At 41.8% G+C, this 20831-nt stretch overlaps 1 protein-coding gene across 1 annotated transcript; it reads left to right on the top strand.

Moving 5' to 3' along the window:
• The first annotated feature begins 14714 nt into the window (after positions 1-14714).
• On the top strand, positions 14715-20243 carry PGRMC1 (progesterone receptor membrane component 1). Its single transcript, XM_056491790.1, has 3 exons — positions 14715-15144; positions 16939-17094; positions 18263-20243. The coding sequence occupies exons 1-3, from the start codon at positions 14823-14825 to the stop codon at positions 18361-18363; spliced, it is 579 nt and encodes a 192-aa protein (XP_056347765.1). The 5' UTR covers positions 14715-14822; the 3' UTR covers positions 18364-20243.
• Positions 20244-20831: the final 588 nt, after the last annotated feature.

The raw sequence follows: 20831 nt of genomic DNA, 5'->3' as shown, positions 1-20831 counted from the left end.
ATTTAAAAGGTAATTTCCCCTGGATTTGCAACAGGATCATAGATGTAACCGCAGACTTCAGTGACAGAAAATATCAATTGCCTAACAAATAATACAGATCCAGAGATAGGATTGCTTATTTGACAGTTTACAATCTACAAGGATTTATTTGCATATAAATATGTCATTTATTTTTAGATAAGTAACAGCGTCCCTGTATACACAGATCAGGATGTGCTCCCTCTCAAATCTCTGCTTTCTTCATCCAGGACCACAAATCTAAAATCTAAGACATTAAAAAATCTGAATGAAAAGCAGATTATTTTTGACACAGTGGAAGAGTTGGTATTTCCTGTGAAAATACTAGCAGGGTCAATATTTTATATACTGGGAAACTGTGGTTCTTTTGTCCTGGTGGGGTTAGTGCAGAAGTTGAACAAAGGAGCTCTATTTCTGCACGTTCTGACTTAAGAAAATACCATGTTAAAGAATATTAAGTTCCAACAACATGACTTTTCCTTCTTGGTGTCCAGGCAGGCACCAATACACAAGACCATCTGGAAAGAAATGTGAGAACACAGTATGTAGCTACAGGCACATGGACCAGTGCCTGGTCTAAATGTTGAACATCAGAGGTAACAGTTACCGAGTCTAAACAAATATCCTGAGATGATGTGAATAATGAATTGAGTTTTCTACAAGCCATTCTTCCCAAATTCCCTTCTAGGGATAGATCAGTTAATGTCCTTCAAACACACTTGCCAAGCTCCCTTGGAGACAGATCAGACCAACGCTACCACTAATGCCTGTGCTGTGAACAGCAATCAAGTTTAATGACTTCCCATGTATATTAGTTTAACACTAATGTAGGCCCACCTCTTCAACAGAGTTACTTCTGATTTGTTTGCACAGGTATAAGCAAGAGGAGATCCAGGAACTCACACATCTGGAATAATATTCCTAAAACCATCAACATCCTGAATTCCAGCTGCAACTGAAATAAAACTTCAAAAGCGAAGGTCATCTCTGATACCATCTCAGTGCCTGTCGACTGAAGCAATAATACAGGAAATCACAGAAGCACAGCTCTGGGGAAAAGGCTGTCTGACTCCAGTGCCTGCAAACACAAGGCTAAAGATAAGGTGACCATTAACCTTCAGAGAAGGGCAGGGAAGTCCCAGAATGTCCTGCCTGCAGGCTTTATTGCACCAAGGGGAAATAAGCAGAAAAATAAAACTCAGAACTGCATACTCTTGACATTTAACTCAAATGAGTACACAATGGTAACATAGTGTTTTCTCTGTTACCTTTCCTCTGTATAAAGGCATGAATACAGTATCTGGTTCATTCATTCCCCAGTCAGAAAAATAAGTGAAAATATTGAGTAATAATAAATTTATTCCTACCACTTGATATCTGTGAGATATTAGACCTGTGACCCTCTGTACAGAATATATTATTCCATACTGCAGATACAGTGGGGAGAACTGAGGATGAGTAATTCAGTGACTGCTGCAGAATCCATAAACTGCAACTAAACTCAAAAGTTCCTGGTGACTGAAACTGTATTTTTGAGTCTTTCCCCATGCTTCCTTGCCCAATAAGGACAGCCAGAAAGACCCTACAAGAATAGGCACCCTATAAATATCCAAGATAACTTCAAGTTTACCAGCCAGCCTTCAGCCATGGGAACTCTTACAGGAATACTGGCATCAAAATGCTGAGTTAAATTAGGAATCAGTGACTACACAACATGTTTTGGCCCTGCATATTGAGAGTTTTAAAATCATCACTTAATAAAAAATGCCTCATATTGAGCCAATTTCACCAGAGCAGACACATAGCACATCAAAGTCCTTACACAGCAGCCTAACACATTACTCAGACAAGTTCTGGCAATCTTCAAATAACCCAGTGTGCTCTCAATTGTCTCTTAAATATGCTGGCCCTGTTCCCACAGTAGTGGGAAGGGGAAATATCTGATACATATCCAGAGACAGGAAATAAGCTAATTGCAGAAGAATTTTACCTAAAATTGTTGAATAAACCACAGTTCTGTGTCACTAAGTCACATAATCACATGTTTAAACTGAATCTCTTCTTGGTCCTTCTCAACCACAGAACCTGGCACACACTTTAGGCTGTTTGCTGAGCTGATGGGTCTACCTATCATCCCAGAATTAGTGGTAGCCAAAAAAGCTGCATTTCAGAGCCATATCAAACTTAAGTTCATTGTTTTAGTAATCTTTCTGCTTTATCATGGAGCTCAGGGGATACCTACAGCTTTCATGGGTAAATGCCATTCTTAGCCTCACCACCCCAACCCCTATAGCCAAACTCTAAACAGAACACACTTGAGATCCACTGGTATTGGCATCAGGTGTTAAATGGTCATTGCACCTAAGTGGATCCTTCCACCCAGGTATTCATACAGTGAAATGCCAGCCAACATTGAAGGTCCAAACAGAAAGTGGAGCAGTTATCACCATGCACCATGGAGCTGAAAAGTCACCTTCCTCTTCAACAGATTATATCAACACCTACCCAAGAACACAAACTCAGCCTCTCATGAAACAGTTGCTTTGGATATAACACAGAGGCCAATATAACTGACACTGCCTGGCATGGTACTAATTGAGTCCTCAAGGGACTCTATATATTATATAGAGATAAGCTACTGGGAGGCCTAAAGATTAACTTTGCTTGTTCTGCACTCTGAGAGCTTCCTTTGGTGAAGGGAATACCAAGCAAGCCCTCCTTCTATTGAGATTATATTTAATGTACATTAGACTAGTTAGGATTTAAAAGCCACTGAAGATTGATGAGCTAAGTTAACAAGATGGATTTGCAGTGCTTTTCTGATTATGCAAAACTGATATGGTAATATTTTCTCACCACAGATGAGAGAGATTTAATTTTTCACAAAGGCAAATGCAACCATATACAAACGTTAAACAATAATAAGACTTCCAGATATTTTTCTTAGCTTGTGAAAAGTTCTCTCACCATGCAGTTGCTAAATACAATGGGATGTTAGTCAAAACCATCTAAAGGAAATGCCATTGACTGTTGCAGAATTACTACTGGTCACCAGTTAAAATGGTATTAGTGATGACATGATTAATCTTTTCATCAGAATCCATTATAAAACCAGCAAATACCTTATCTCTGAAGAGACCCATACATCATACAAGTGTAACATCCATTCCACCAAAATGAAAACCTGTTCAAAATCTGAAATATGTTTCCATTGCAGGAATGAGGACCCATGTTTGTGATGCTGAGTAATGTACAGTACAATAAAATCTAAGTCATACCCTACAACCATTTCTAACCCTCTTATAACTATAGAATGAAGAGGAGATACAAAGGCCATAGTTTGAGGACCAGTAGAGCAGAAGATATGTGATCATCAGAATCAGAGCAAGAAAATTACTTGTATTTCTTTTTTTCCCTCTATCCAATCCACAAAAGTTGTGATAATATTGATATAACATAGTTCCTTCAGACTCATCACAGTAATTATGGCTAGTTTGCTCATTTCTTTCCTCTTTCCTCTACTTGACATCAATTTTGCATTGATATGAATATAAAAGATAATATAAAACCTTTTGCATAGCCTAGAAGCTTGACAAATCAACTAAGGCAAGAACTGAGATAAATTATAGTCTTTCTTTGGCTCAGATTTCTTGCTTTAAACTCGTTTATTGCAAGAACCTTAATATCTTGTTCAATAAGATATCACTTTTAATTATTGCAGAAGGCACAGCTTTTAAAGTTCAACTCATTAAATTTGCTCCTCAGTCAGCACATTGTCTTCAATAGCAACAAAGCGTTGATGTAGAGCTGATAGATTCAAAAAAGAAAATAAGCACTAAAAATGCTCAAAGAAGTACATTCTGGTAGTTAACAACAGGTGTATAAATATTCTCATGTTCTTCTGTTCATTGTACTGCTCTTGAACCCTTAAGAGCCCACAAACAGGTGGCATTGTGGTTTTGAAATTTACTTTGATGTGCTGCATGCTATGTCTCTTTCAAAGTACAAAAATCTTTTAAAAATTAAAGCTCTATACATCTGTAGAAAACGTCCTTCCTAATCTATCTATAAACAAAGAACAAAAGGTTTTGGAAAAACTTTTGTTACTATTGTACACAAGGTAATTCTGAAATGGCCTCTCCAGCCAAGTTTAGTCTGCTAATGCACAGATTTTCTACACTCCATTCTCTATAACACTGTGTTGACATCTCTGCCTTTTAAAATTCAGATTTAAAGAATCAATTAAATAAATCCAGAAGTTCCCTATAATATTTTAAATAATTTGAAGCAGACTCAAACATAACATATAGATTGAAAAAGCAAGAAAATCAAGCAAGCACCATTCATAAAGACTCCCTGCTTCTAGCATGTTTCTGGGAAGTTATACTATGGGTCTATAGTTTAACTTAATAGGGAAACTCTTGGATCATTTCTCAAATGTCAAGCAAACCACATAGCCTATCTCTCCTGTTTTCTTTCACTTGTCCTTTCACTTCCTCCTACTGTGATAATACTTACCATATACATGATATTTATATTATAATACTTATCATATAAAAAAACAGAGCAAATTCAGGAGAGCTCAGAAATCCTGACACTCTTGAAGAGACAACAGGATCACAGAATGCATCTTCTCCAATGCATCCCCTCCTGTCATTACCAGTGCTTAGGAATATACAAATAGCTTCTTGAACAATGGGATAAAATTTATCCTAACATTGTGAGGAAGAGCCTTAAATCTCTGTTACTTGGCTGCAGCCATGTGCAGTGAGTGACAAAACTGGGAAAAAAAGGTCAGTTTGCCAGACATCACGATTCAGGGAGAGACAAAGTCCCTGTATTGCATGGTAAGGGCTGCAGGTCAACTCTACCAAGCTAGACATTTTTAAAAAGAAAAAAAGTCACCAAAAAAAAAAAAAAAAAAAAAAATCTTGGCACTCAAAAGACCAAAGATTGGCAAAGAACCAGACAAATGCAGCAGCATTAACCCTCTGTGTGCTGGCAAGTACCTTTCCTACTTAACCTAGTATACAAAAATGGTCTCATGCAGCATTAATTGGGAGAAAAGAAAGGACACATTTGACCACAAGGTACTATAATTTGATTTGCTGCAAATTGTACTAATAATATTTAACAGACTCATATGAATGATGGCAGCCTTTTTTATGGGCAAATATCAGTTAATTTTAAGAAATGCATGTTCAGCAGAAAGGAAAAGGAGTGGAACAGCTGATAGAAAGAATGGCAGTGAAATGACAGGAAGGACTGTATAATTCACTGACATGCCATTTTGCTGAGATTAGCCCTAAAGAGAGTGTCAAAGTTGTAAGCAAAATAAGTATGCACACTGACCTCCATTTCCCCCCACAGGCTTTTAAGCAGCAATTTCAAGAAGAAGTAAGATCCTCATAACCTCCAATAGTTTTAAGAGCCTAGAATAGTGCAGCCACCCCAAATTCAGCATTCCTGAGTCAGCTAAAATATGAGACAGCTTAAACAAGTGGGTATATTGGAAATAATATTTGGTGCTCTCTTAATTCTGAGTTTCTGAATCATTAAAAATCCTGCTCTCAAGCTTTGTGACTGAGTATGTATTTTGGCAGTTTTTCTGCAGTTTTGGTTACTCAGAATAATGTTCAGAGTCCTGCATGATCGCTTGGCTGTGTGAGCTATGACCTGGTGAGATCTTACGAGATTTTGGGGGAGAACTGCAAGAGTCAGCAGGAGTCAGGGATGAAGAGTAGTTGAAACAATCCTTGTTAATAACATCAGCGAGTGTCTGCTGCTCGCCAAAGAGATGGTTTCAAGTTGTAACCTGTAGCACTCCTTCCCATTACACATACAAGCTGTCAACTGAAGATATGGAGAGAAATTTGTTTATGTTTAAACTACACAATAGATTGAACTTAGACAGAAGAACTGGCATAGGAACTCATCTGAGGGAATGGTGAGAATTGCATTTCCAGTAAACCCAGAGTAAAGCACCAAAATCTGCAATGTCTCTGAACTCATTTAGAAGAAAATGATGAAATACAAATGGCATCCATGCTTGTGGCACTGGCACTCCTTTTAAACTTTCAGAGGATGTATATGTATCTGTGCACGCATGACTCAACATGATGCTGGTGGCAGTCCAATAAAACCAAGCCACCGATTCTTGAGTTTGGGCCATGTCCAGAGCTCATTAAAATCAATGACAGCCTTTCCACTAAATTCAGCTCTTCAGATCATAGCAATCAGCTTGCAGTCTGATGTACCACAGAGACTGCAGTCACATTGCTTTGTCCCCTGTTTGACTTACAGCACAGCTTGATGTTTATGTAACATAACTAAAGATATTGAGACCAACCACACCACGCACACTGTCCACAGTACAAACATAAGGATTACTGAAAATCCTCAGCAGGAAAAAAAAATCAGCTCCCCAGTTTAATATACTGTGTATACTTTCTTTTCATTTATATATAGATAGACTTCATGTAAATCAATAAATACCTATGAATGAATGTCTAACACACTTCAACAGTATCAAATACAGGAAGCATCCCAGTCAAAGCTGTAGTGGATTTCAGTAGATATTAAACAGGAACAACTAAAAATGTATTTGTATTACATGTATCAGACTCACACACACACAAAGTACTGCTCCCTGAGTACCCATTTTCACAGCTATTCAAAACTGAATAACATCTTAGCCCTTTTCTTAATGTTTATGCAAGAGTCCAATATTTGCACTTGCAGCTACTGCTTTCTTGCGAAATATTCTAAGTATCCACTGATCTCTAAATAAATTTATTTAGAATTTAAATAAATGGGCCTGTATTGAGCAAGTCTTTAGAACAAATACAAATTCTTGTTTCTTCTCTGACCACCATACATGCTTTTCTGGTGACAGAAAACATAGCTGTGCATTTGCCTGAAATAAATTTCCCTGACTGGCAAACCAGGAATCATTACAAGTGGAAAAAAATATTAACTTTTGAAACAGAAATCAGTGCCAGTAAAACTTCTTCAGCGATAAAATTTAACTTTTGATGGTTGTCTGCATTTAATTGCTCCCAGAAAAACTAAAAATAAGTCTAAAAGGGGATCTACTTCCCAGATGTCTTAATACAGCCAAAAACCCTGCACTGTAGGCTCCAAAGGACAAAGAGTTTTGAATCATTAAATCTGCATTAGGCATGACTCCATCTCTGTGGTCACAGGAATCTGTGACATTTCATTTTCTGAAAACTTCCATCAAATCTTTGACAGAATCATAAGTAAACAGCTTATGTGGAAAAGCATTCCAACTCACAGTGATCTGAAAAAACTAAGGGATTTACTTTTTGTTCATATAACATCCAAGGAATTTGATTTGAATATTAGAAAAAGCATTTATATATATAAATAAATGTTCAAAATATCTAAATATATTCTAAACTTAAGTTAAGTCCAAGGTAAGAAGTGCTTTGCACTTTCTTATACTATAGTGAGAACTGAGTCAACTTTTAATTTTGATATATGGACCAAAACTCTACATTGGACTGGAGAGTTCTGGAATCCTTGCAAACCTCACACTGCCTGTGTGATAGGGTGCATTTCCTTGACTGTGTAGGAGCTCAGTCTGGAGAAATTTAGCTGTGATCATCTTGATAAGTCATCTACTGACATCCTTTGGAAACAGTTGAGCAATTTCCCTAAGTCAATGTAAATTTTCTGGTACAATATTCTTCAGGAATTGGCCTGAAGGAGTAGCAATGTACTGGTCCATGTATTACAGAGGTAGAGGTCCAAACTATTAACAACCAATTGAGCAAACAGTGCAAAAATGTATTCCATGCCTATGAAATTGCTGGATTAAGCTCTCACTGTATTCATTGTATAAGAGCAAGAGAAATCTATATTTGCATTTCCTACTTTACAATGGATCTGAAAAGGTATTTGAGTCCTAATTATCATCTATTATATTGTGTGAGAGAAAAAAAGAAAAAAAAAAAAATAGAAAACTCATATTCATGAAGCTGTTAATAAAAGATAAGTCCACCAAGCTTGCCTTTCTGTTTTAAAGGTTTCAAACAGTACACTTCAAGTTACCTGTAACTGCTTTCTGTTTCTGTCAAATACCAGAAAGATAGCATGAAGTATAAAAGATCCACAGTGACTGTAATCCCAAGTGGATCAGAATGTGTGTACTAGGCTAACTTTTAATTTCTCCAGTCTGCTACATCAGGTCTGAAATGAGTAAGACCCCATCCCCATATGCTCGGTACATAGATCTCGGCAGAGAAGTCCACCCAGAAAGCTCTCCATAGGATGTGGTGCAAGGACAGCACACGGGCTGGAAGGGAAAAGGGTTACTTTGAATGGCATTTTCAAAAGAGGAGTTGAACTAGAAAATGGAAAGGACTGGAGGTGGTTTGCTGGGGTTCTTGGATATTTTGTGCTCTTACCCTGTCTGCAGCTTGTCACCTGGAGGAAAGCACTTGCCCTTGCATAAATCACTCTGACTTGTACAAGCATAGTTATCATAGAAAAGTCATCACAGTTGTGATGCGATTAAGGCTTTACTCCTCCATACAGCTGTTTGTTAAGATCAAGCAATTAAGTGTATCAGCAAAATAATCATTGTAGAAACGACACAATGACTTTTCATTCTACAACAGTTTGTGGATCTGATCCTTTACAAGACCCTACTTCCCTCACGTCATTCTTGCACAGAAGCTCTGAGTGAGACCACATGGATTCTCCCAGTCCCTCACACCAGCGTTAAGACCTCACACCCGGGAGACAGCCACCAATTCCAGCAATTCTACTAACGCCGCAGAGACAAAATAAAGTCCAGTTTCATATTAACAACCAGCTAACTAACTCCAGCTACCTAACATAGGTTAAAAACCTGATTTGGAGCATAAAACGCAGAGGTCCGACACTGGGAGACTGCAAGTCTGTAAGCTCGGGATGAGGATGCCCACGTAGCCCGCCGACCTCTGCGCTCGCAGCCGAGAATGCAGCGCTGGAACAAAGGGAGCCTGTCGGCAGCGCAGCCGCTCGCCTCCGCCTCGGACCCGCCGCCGGCGCTTTCGCAGCCCCGCCGCCAGCCGGGCTCCGCGTGTGCAGCGCCCGCCCGAGGAGCCCCGGCACGGCGGCTGCCAGGACCGGCCGGGCTGGAGCCTTTCCCGTGCCGGGAGCTGGGGCCGTGCCCGTCCCGGTGACCGCCCGCCCTCCCTGCCCGGCCCGTGGTCCCGGTTCCAGTCCCGGTCCCGGTCCCGGTCCCGGTCCCGGCGCCACTCACCGCCGCCGCCCGCGCCCCGCGCCGCTCCGCGCCCCCGCCCCGGGCGGCCCCGCCCGCCGCCGCCGCCCAGCGGGCACCGGGCACGGGGCACCGGCCCCACCTCCCGCGCACCGCAGGAGCGCAGACACCCCGAGAAGGTCCGGCCCGGTGGGCACCACCGCCGGGACACGCCGCCTCCGCCCGAAGCCTGCCCGTGGCCTGGGAGAGCAACTTACACAAAACGCAGGCGTTTGACACTGAAGGAATTTTGGCTCTTTCTCAAGCCTTGTGACATGGGAAGTCCTTGCTACCTCCAAGGCTTCCTACTGGGTTGTCCATGGAATCATACAGACTCCAGCCTGAGAAACCTGTAACAACTCAGCTGTGAAGGCACAGCCACGGCGTGACCGTAGAATCACAGAATACGCAGCCATGGAAGGCACCCATCAAGATCATGGGGTCCAGCTCCTGGCCCTGCACAGGACAGCCCAAGAGTCACATCATGTGCCTGAGAGCATTGTCCAAACACTCCCGAGCTCAGACACGCTTGGTGCTGTGACCACTTCCTTGGAGAGCCTGTTCCAGTGCCCAGCCACTCTCTGGGTGAAAAACCTTTTCCTGGTATCTTCCCTGACTCAACTTCATGTGATGGTAGTGCCACTGGGGCTCAGCTCCTGAGACACAATGTCTCGGAAAACATTCAACTTGACTTAAGTCAGCACTCAGCACATCTGGAGGGCTCAAGGCACAGTGCAAGGCATCTTCTCAGCAACATGATTCAGGTAACATTGTTCAGGCTGTGGAATGACTTTGAGGGCCTGAAAGAATTTCCAGTTGAGGGCATTGTATAACTAGAACAGAGGGAAATGCATCAGACTGGGAAGTCAACCGAGGGCTTCCTTAGCCTTTTGAAAACTGGGTTCTACTGTGTCACTATGTAGTGTCTTAGTTTGTGTCAAACAAGTTCAGAAACTGAACTGATCTCAGTTAAATAAACTGAAATGAGAATCCATCCATTTTGTTGCATTTCTGCAACTAAAATGTTGCAAGGTTACACCTGGGAAAATGCACGGTTTATTGATAACGCCCATCTTCTAACCTCTGATTCTATTAATGTTGAAGTTGGTTCTCAATTCCCATTGAAACAGACTGACCTGCTCTGTTGCAGAACAGGCACTGCATCACATTGGCAGAGAAATCACAGGCCCTCCTTCAGGGATGCAGTGACACGAATGAAGACAGCTCATGTGTTCCAAAATGCAAAGTGAATGTCACCAGTGTAAGTAAAAATAGGTCCTTGTGAACAACATGTGTACGTGCCATGAACAGCATTTCCATATCCAACACTAATGGAGCAGAGATAACATTTTCTAACCCCTCTAACAGTGCTACTGGTTTGACCTGATCTGGGAATGCATCAATTTTCCTTCCCATCATCCAGTTACTTCTGATATATAAAATCCTTCTGGCTCATTAGACCTGGAAGGAAATCCAAGTTGATATTTTAAGGAAGTCGGGGACTTCATTTACTCTTCTAGCGTCAGTGAGCGTGCTTCCTTACATTGCAAGAATCACATGTGGATTTATGTTTTCTTTTTTCCTCACCTCTTCCAGAAGTATCTGCAGCTTGTACATTGGTAGATTGGTTTTGACATCCGCTGCCTTTCAAAAAAAGGAGCAAATACTGAGAATTCACACCTGGATTTTCATCTGTAGTTAAAATACACCTCCAAAGCTTCCTAGTGTAGTTGCTGTACATACTGACCAAGCAAGTTTTCTTGTCACAGTGACTGTCAATCCTGTTCAACATGACTGAACTGAAGCCCATGGTCCTGGAAAGGGGGGAAGACAAAGCCAGTGAGGGAAAGAATTTAAATGCAAGCTCACAACAGAATATTTCTGAGGAAAGCAACTCCCCAGCACAAAGTCTGCCTTTCCAATACCCCTTTCTGACACATTTTCTAAGACTTAATAAAAATTCCCATCTGGAGCTGTTTTATGCTGCAGATGTTTACACATTTATCTCCAGGAATGACAGGATCTTCATAGCCTTCAGCACTGTGTCTTCTCCACTTTCCACAGTCCTTTCTCCTTGCACATTACTGATTGGAGAGCATAGCTAGAAAGTCAGAAGATGCAACTCAAAAAAGAAAAAGAAATGTGGTGAACAGAGATGGAAATAAAAACTAATAAAAAAGCAAGTCCAGCAAAAAGATGGTCTGAGATGTCTTTTGATCTAAGGACTAGATGTAATTCAGGGCATTCTTAGGTCAGGCACCTGTTCCACACCTGGAACAGACCCACTTCATACAAGAAGGCCACTGGACCCCAAGGCAAAAAAATTGTCTCTCTTTGGCTACAAGCTTTTTGTAATGCAATCCTACAACACCTTCTTGAAGTCTCAAATTCTCAGATAGGAGTTACAAATCAGACTTCAGTCTGGGCAGCAAAGATCTAACTTGCCAGTGGTTTTATTGATCACCAGTTCTCAGTAACTTAAAAGACTGAGATACCTTCTCTCTGCTTTGGAAACCCTGGGTCCTTGCAGGTCAAATAAAGCCAGCAACAGTTCCAGGTGACCTGCAGTTCTGGTAATACAAATGAGGCATTACATCTTGCAGCCTTAGTTTAAATTAAAATGGTCAATCAGGTAAGTCAGAGAAAGGAATTCCTGTGAAGGGCTTCCAAAGGAACAATGAGAGAACATGAGGCCCAAAAACAGCTTGGCAACAATAATATTATGGGGAACACAGGCAAAGCTCACTTTGTTTAGAATCTTGCATTTGCTCTAAAGATGCATTAAATCTATCAGATAAGACACAAAGTGGAAATAGTGCAGTAAGAAGAATGATGAGGTGTAGCAGAGATAATTTTGCTTCATCTCTAACAGACCTATGTTTCTTATTAAAAAATACAAGTAGGAGTATTTTAAAACTGTTTGAACTATCCTGATTTGCAAGGATATGAAAGTTGTCTGAGTATCAGAGTTTTCTTCAATTAATAAGAAGAGTGCATTATAGTAGAACACTGTGCTGAAGGCTATCAACCCATCTCATAGATTTTAACAGAATAGTTTCAAGGAGAAAGCTATTGTTGTCTATAGACTGGAGAGGGAAACCTGTGTGGGAGCACAGCTAATACTAGTGGTGTTTAACTAGAGCTGGGGCCAACTCCTTTCTGACTAGAACCTCAGTTCTGTTTAAAGGAATTGCCAAGTAGGCTTGCTAGAGGGAAATGTATAACAAAAGGTTCATGAATTTGGGTATATCTGACCAATGTATTATAATTTTATTCATATCCTTTTATCTCTAAATAGCTGTTGTTATTTTTTTGCTTAAGATGCATTCTAAGGCATATGAATATTTTTTTTTATAAAGAGATGAAAATTTGGGCCACTGTAACTTCCAGTACCAGCACTCACATGGCAAATTATTTGAGATTCTATCAATCTTGGCAATGTTTCCTGGCCCTTCTTAATCTAAGAATGAACTGTTCTTGAATCGTTTCTCTTGGATACTAGGCATAAACAATGCTTCTTTTCCCTGCTTTAGTGTCTGGCTCAAGGTCAAATTCAGGGTTGGGGTTGTTTTGGAATCCTGAGGTTTTTCCTCACTGTTGAAAAAAAAAGTAAAATATCCCTCCAAAATTCTTTTTTTCTACATCTGTTCCCCTACAATGTAGTATCAATACAATGAAATATAACAGTGCCATGTCTACATTGAGCTGAATTAACTAGGTAATACAGCTCCCAGTTTGAAAAATTCTGAAGTTTCAGAGATTTCCCTGAAGTAGGATCAAAATGCAGAGCTACTTCATTAACAAGTACAAATGCCAGTTATCAGATCAATGAAACAAGGAGTTTTTCAAGTTACACATCACATGGAAGCAAAAGTCAGTGCATACCATGGCAGGAGAGATCTAAGTTCAAGTGCTGATCAATAAAACAAGCAGCTTCCCAAAGGAGACAGCAGGTGGAACCCTAAACATCTTAGTACTCAAAGTCCTTGTGTGTATCCCAAAAGGCAAAACTTCATCCACATCTGTAATGATCCACAGAGTTAAAAAATTTCCTAACACTGAGAATGCACTTCTTTCCATTTTCTATAACTACATGTCCCAGTGCTAGGTTCAGCAAAAGCTGCATGCTTCTCCTGAAGCAGTGATATGAACCATCTGCCAAGCTGTAATGTGAGATCAGGTTAACAGCTGGACTCGGTGATCTCAGAGGTCTTTTCCAGCCTTAATGATTCTATGATCAAAGCTGGTACACTGCATTTCTTCTCTACGTGTACCCTGATGTACTGACTTGTGTAGAGGGAATGACAATACTCTGGCAGGGCAGTGATTTGTGTTCTTTCTGAAGGACACAGTTTGCAGAGGCAACTACTCAGACCTAAAACATCATTTCTGCTTTCTCACACTTGACACCAAGGAGCAGATGTCACCAGTCGTGTTCTACCTGTATTTGGGGCTCCATTTGCTCCACCATATGAACACCATACCAAGTTGATACATCCAAGTTAGTATTTCCTTCATCTTAAGTTTTAGCTCACCAAAGCCTCCACTGAGAAGAAACACAAATACAGAACTCAACGACAGGACAATTTTTTCATTTTATATTAGTATATTGTAGTTGCTGCTTGTGAAGTTTTGTGGGGCCTGGAGGTAATATTTGAATGAGAAAACCCCACAAATTTGGTAATTTCTTCCCTTTTCTTCTATGTTAAATCTGACAACATCTCTAGAGTATTCGGAAAAGTAACTGCCTTGCCAAGAAAGCGAAGATGTGCACTACCAAGGTGGGATGAGTGTAGGGCATCACAGAACGGGTCAGGCTGGAAGGGACCACAGTGAGTTATCAACCAACCTCCCTGCTCAGGCAGGGTCAGCCCAGAGGCACAGCATTGCATCCAGATGCTTCTTGAATCTCTCCGGAGAGGGACACTCCACGAACTCTCAGGACAACCAGTTCCACAGTGTAGTCATTGCACAGTAAAGAAGTTCCTCCTCATGTTCAGGTGAAACTTCCTGTGCATCAGTTTCTGCCCGTTGCCTCTTGTCTCAGTCTTCACCACGGAGCTGAGCCCGGATGGCTCCCACAGCCCATCGCAGCAGCCCTGACACGGGTCTAACGCCACGCCGAGGTTATTTTTTTCCGGGATTTCTGTGGAACCGTGGGCCACGGAGCCGCCGCAGCGGCCTGGCCTAAGCCGACCTGCGGCCGCCTGGCCGGGGAGAAGCCGGCGAGCCGCAATGGCCCAGCCCACACCGGGGAGCAGCGCCGGGCAGCAGCACCAGCAGCAGCAGCCGCGGGGAGCCGCAATGGCCGAGCCCGCACCACCCCCTAGCGCCGGCCGTGAGCGCGGAGCCGCCGAGCCCGCCCAGCCTGGGGGTGGCCCCGCGCCCGCGCCTCAGCCCCGCCGCGCCTCAGCCCCGCCGCTGCCGCTGCCGCTGCCGCTGCCGCCGCCCCTCGGCCCGCCCCCCGGGCCGGGTGTGCTCCGCGCCGCCGCTGCGCGCTCCGAGCCGCTGAGCCGCCGCACAGAGCAGCGCCATGGCCCGCGAGGAGGCGGCGATGGCCGGCGAGGAGGCGGTGGCGGGCGAGGGCGGCGGGCTGCTGCTGGAGATCGTAGGCTCTCCGCTCAACCTGAGCCTGCTGGGCCTGTGCCTGTTCCTGCTCTACCAGATCCTGCGGGGCGAGCGGCCCGCGGCACCCGCGGGCGAGGCGGACCCGCCGCCGCTGCCCAAAATGAAGCGCCGCGATTTCACGCTGGAGCAGCTGCGGCCCTTCGACGGCGTGAGCGACCCGCGCATCCTCATGGCCGTCAACGGCAAAGTCTTCGACGTGACCCGCGCCAGGAAGTTCTACGGGCCCGGTGAGGGCGGGCGGGGGCTGCGGGACGGGCCCGGCCCGGGCGCTCCGCGGGGAGAGCGCGGTCGGGGCCGGTGCTGGCCGGGAGCGCCTTCCCTCGGCGGGATCAGCGCTCCTGCCTGGCCCCGGCCCGGCCCTGGTCCCGAGGGAGGTTTGGAAGGGCTCGGCTTGCCGGGAGGGCTGAGCGCCCCTGCACTGCCCGGAGAGCAGCGTGCCGGTGAGCCGGCGGGCAGGGCGATGCTGCCGCCCGGGCTGCGGATCGGGCCCCGGTGCTGCACAAACTCCGGCTTTGCCCGTTCATATTGTTTCATTATTCTCGGTGTTTTCCCATGGGCTACGTGCACTGTAAGGGGTTGAGCGGCTTTGTCGGCCTGGGCTGCCTTTACCTGGTGGCAGGCAGTAGAATTCTCTCAGTGTTGAAGTTCCATTCCCAACTTTTAGTGGGTATCACTCTATTGCATAATATTTATACTAAGTACTTGGCAATTTAGATTAAACCAGCTGTCTACCAGGAGCATAGTTCAAACTGTGTGCAACATAGTGCAAAGATTGAATAGCCTATGCTCGCAGAGCAGCCAGTGGTGAGGTGGGTGGGACTATGTGCACTCAGGTGGAAGAGTTTTATCACCTCCACGAGGGCAGGGGGGTTTATTTTTATGAGAGGCTCCCTGTTAAAACGGATCACTGAGGCTTGCTGATCTGTAGCAGGATCTCCCTGGCATAACCACTCTTGAGCTATCCAGACAGCCTGGTAGCTGCAGTAGTGAGCTGCCAGTGCTACTCAGAGACAAGGAGAAAAATGCAAGAGACACCATGGTTTTGGAAGCATTATCAGTTACTGCTTTCGGGACAAATATGGATGAGACTGTCACTGAATGATGCCAGGTTGTAACTTTGCATTCTGCAGCAATCAGGATGATATGTACAGCGAGTTAGATGTGCAGTTTTGTATTTGTGCAAACTAAAACCCACGTGACATAAGGTCCAAGCTTTAGATGCTGCCTTCCTTGACGACAGTAAAAGCTGCCTGTTGCATCTGCTTTGGTAATTGCTTAGTTGTTCACCACGATGTCTGGCTAGTTTGATTTTCATTTTAATGGAAAAGTAAGATTCTTTTGACTAATTTAGCAAAAAGCACACTCTGGAAGTTGGCATGTGCTCTACAATAACCAGAGTTCACATCTAACTTCTTTAAGGTCCTTTTAGAAGAACTTGAATATCTCGTTGAATATGCAGTATCCCAATTTTTGGCTTGTCATGCAAGCAAGTTAATAATTAATAAAGTTGAGCAAGAGTTTATCTTGATGTCTCTGATCTGCTGTGAGTTGCATGTTTTGATCATTTGTGTTCATCTTTCATTTAGTTTTACTAGATGCTTCCTCCAACTTGATAATTTTTAGTAGCTCCACTATATTTTCTGTCAATCCATCCTTTCATCTCAACTCAGGAGTATCTGTTACAAAACTTTTCATTTCACCCCAGACATAGAAATCCTTCCTGTGTTCCTTATTCTAAGGATGTGCATCCCAGTCTGTATGCTTATCCTTACCCTGTTTATATATGCCGTGCACTGTTGTATGGTTCATTGTCCTGATGTTTCAGCAAACCTCAGTAACTTTCTCTTTTCTCTTATTACCAATTAGAATAAAACTTTAAAGCATTTCAGAAGCTTGAGGAACCTGATGCACAGCTCAGGGTAGAAACTCATAATCTGTTTTAGTTTGGGGACTCTGATCCCTGAAGATAACGTAGCATCCATTACCTCTGCAATAATGCTGCTTATGTTTTTATTTTAAAGAGGGCCCATATGGGATTTTTGCTGGAAGAGATGCATCCCGAGGTCTTGCCACTTTCTGCCTGGATAAGGAGGCACTGAGGGATACGTATGATGACCTGTCTGATCTCAACGCTACACAGCAAGAGACCTTGAGGGACTGGGAGTCACAATTCACTTGTAAGCAATTTTAAATCTATTTACAAAGAAGCAGTTAACCGATAATAGGGGAAGCAATAGTTAAAAGGCTGTAACCAGCTGGAAGCATCATATAAATAAATGATGGAAATTGCATACACTGATAACTAGTGTAGTGGAAATAAAATGTGTTTTTAAATCTGGTGTTGAAAAATTTACTATAACCAGCTACAATGGAGTTTTCTCCACATGATGTCATTAGAAATCTCAGTCCTGACCTGATGTGCCCCTACTATTTTGGCCCTCTTCATGTTTTAATTAAGACTGTTAATCATGCCACACTGAATGGCTGTTTTATTATGCTGACAAGCTTTATAAAACAGTCTGGTCGCAGAAACCAGAACTATGCTGTCAAGTATCTGACTTGAACTAGTGTTAAAATCTACCTTTACAAGTGTTGAGCATCAGGACTGACAGTGAAGTCCACTCTTTTTATTACTGTGTTCCTATTAAATATGGCAAATAATTGCTTTGAATTGTTATAACAACACTGCTAGTCTGAAATATCTGTAATCAGGGGCTTCTTTTGCTTTGTTGAAGTTGATAGGCAACATGTCTAGCTCTCAGTCCTTACATGTATATGATTTTGGCATTTTACATGCTCAAAAGGAGATATAAAATAAATCAGAGGCTTAATCAGATAATCGGATAACAGATCCATCTTTATCTTTGGGAGAATGGATCTCCCTTCTGTCCTACTGAATATTTTTAGTACACATTACAAAAAATAAAACCCCTTTCAAGTTGTGTGTATGTTTGCACATGTGTATGTGCTTGTTCAATAGATGTAAATAGTTTAACAATGCCTTTGGTTGAAAAAACAGCTTTGACATTGGCAAGAAAAATAATCTAATCCAGGGTTCTGTTTTTTTTTGGCTGGGTGAGTCCCTCAGTTTGTGTTTATTCATCTTTTGGTTTAGGCAAGAAAATGAGAGTTACATTCACTTCACATGATTCTTACGACAACAATAGTAGTTCAGGTAGTAGTTGATTCAGCTTTTCTCCTTTCCCCCAGTGTTTGGAATGAGTTGCTCAAAGCTGTTTTATTAAAATATAGCCATCCTGTTCATTCAGAAAACAGTGGGAAGAGTTTTAAAAAGTGTCTTTTGAGGACAGAAAAATTACTTGGATTTTTTTTTTTTTTCTCCAGTTAAGTATCATCATGTTGGTAAGCTGCTGAAGGAGGGGGAGGAACCCACTGTGTACTCTGATGAAGACGAAAAAGATGCCCAGGATGCAAAGAAAGAATAGATGTTGCAGTGAGGAACAATCTATTTTTTAACCATAAAGGATCATTTGTAACATTCCACTTCTGTTTCACAAGGTGCAGCAGTGGCAAGGCTTACAAAAGTTCCAGAGGTACAGTGAACGGTTTCTTTTCAAATATTTCCTATTAAAATACAATGGAAAGCTGCTGAAGATCTATGATCTGTCTTCCTTTAAACCCACATAATAAGAAGTAAGCATGACAAATGTCTTGTGCAAAAGTAAACCACAATTTTGGCAATAAAGGACTATTTTTCTGCTATCACCATTTAGTGCAAAGTAGCTCAAAATCTTGTTTTTCATTACCAACCTAGTACTGTTGACAAAGCACATGAATAACTTCACATATGCAACACAAACACCACTAAATCTTCTTTTGTGTTAGCTTCTGCAGGATCTGTCCCCTGGGTTGTAATTCCTTTAGAAAAGGGACTATATTTTGTTTGTCCACAAAGCATCATACTCACTTGTTGTGCAGTGTAATTCATTATTATGTAAGATAATTTGGCTTTCAAAGCATTGCATTAGCAACTTACAGATGAACCACTAACTGCTTTTAAAAAAGATCAGGAATTTTTGAGAGGTTAAATCACTTTTAAATATTTAATAAAGATTGATGAATGCTTGTTATATTCAATATGCATAATTCTGCATAAACTAATATTCTCTGTTCATTTTTAAAACACTTCTATAGTGTTACAGAAATTTAGATAATGAGTGGAACTAGGCATCCCTAAAGGTACACCATGGAGTGTGACTTGACTTTTGTTCATTCCATTTTCTTCTTAGTAAAAAGCACTCCTATGAATGTTAATGGAATTATATTAAACATGGAAGATCAGCTGCTCTTGATTCCTAGGCCTAAAAAACAAGAAGTTGCTGGTATGGCATGATTAGCAAGTGCTCTTCTACGTGCACCTTTACCTAGCAGAAAAACATTTCATAACTTACATAAGTCTAGGAAACTTATACAAGTTTTCTGTACAAAATAAAACAGCATAAGCTGTTTCTACATTGAGGCCTTTGTTGGTTTGGAATGTTGCCATTAAAAGAAATGGCACAATCTCATGCATAATCAGCAATGCTATACCTGTGGACCTGACCTTTGAGCTGCTTTTTACTTATTTGCTCTCTTGGCTTACCTCTGTGCTTAATTATTAGGTTTATTCTAAGAGATCTGCCTACTACCAGAGAGGGCTGGGTAAATGGATATGACCAAGGAAAAATGTAAATGCTCATCATCCAAAATACTTCTGTAAAACTTTCTTATAAATTCCAAGATAACTAATGATTTGCTGAGCACTTGTGAACTTGTTTCTTGTTCAGGTGCTTCTGCTAGTGTAGAATATCCAGGATGCCTGTCTGGTGTAGTTCCCTCTATTTCATTTCTCTGGTTTAGCTGTCTGGTTGTTTGAATCTGGCAACATGATCAAAATGATGAACTGAGTCCTTGAGTCCTGAGTGGGAAGTTGTAAACTAGGCAGAAGTGTTCGGATGTAGAGTGTGTTGCACAACAGCAGCTTTCATAAACAAGTTCACACAACATATTAAAGTGCCTGAGACCATCTGTGGTGAGAACAACTGACTCTCCCTCAGTCCCAACATTGTCCTGGGATTTTCTTTTGGTTGTACTGGGCCTTCCAGTGAAGAGTGAGGTTGTTTGAGCCAGAGCACTTGTGTGAAGTGGTAGTGTATGAGCTACCTAACAAATGTCTAGAGACACATGTAGACTTTGTAATGACCTTGTGTTGCTGTTTTATTTTTAGAGACGTTTGTACTCTTTGCAAACTACTACTAATGGTTTACCTCAAATTGGAAATGTGCTTTTATTTGTTTAAGGCAGAAAATAAAATACTCTTGCATAATGGTGGTGTTTGTTTTTATTTACTGCAACCGAATATTGTATTTAATACTCCCCTAATGTTTCAAGATTTATATTGTCTTTCTCCAATGTGTCACATTATCCAATGCATAGATTGAGTAAAATACATTCCAATGGAATGCTTGTAAATGCAGCTCATTAGCAAAACTTTAATAATTGTTGCAAAAACAGTGTTAGGCAGAAAAAAGCCCCAAGTAATTGTTAATACTGAGCAAAAGCTGGAGCTTTGGAAGGCTGCAACCTACCCTTCAGCAGAACCAACCACCTGACTCTTATGCTACTCTGTAACATCTCCCAAGGAACTGAACACTATTTTAAGTATTAATCTGAACATCAGAACGTTATGCATCACAAAGAAAAATAGTAACTAAAATGGTGCAGAAAACAGGCAGTGACACAAGACAAAGCTCAGTTAATACTTACTGGGGAGGAGGTATGACACTTTCTTAAGACTGTTACTTTTTCAGGGAAAACAGAGAATTCCTTGTGAAAGGAGATAAGGCGTGCTCACAAAGCAGCAGGCATAGGTTTTACTTCTTTCCAAAGTGCTGAAGAAAATGGATGGGTTTTA

The sequence above is a fragment of the Oenanthe melanoleuca genome, chromosome 4A, assembly GCF_029582105.1.
Source record: "Oenanthe melanoleuca isolate GR-GAL-2019-014 chromosome 4A, OMel1.0, whole genome shotgun sequence".
In the NCBI taxonomy this organism is placed as follows: domain Eukaryota; kingdom Metazoa; phylum Chordata; class Aves; order Passeriformes; family Muscicapidae; genus Oenanthe; species Oenanthe melanoleuca.
The sequence above is the reverse complement of the archived record's forward strand: the minus strand, read 5'-3'. Positions and strand labels throughout refer to the sequence as shown.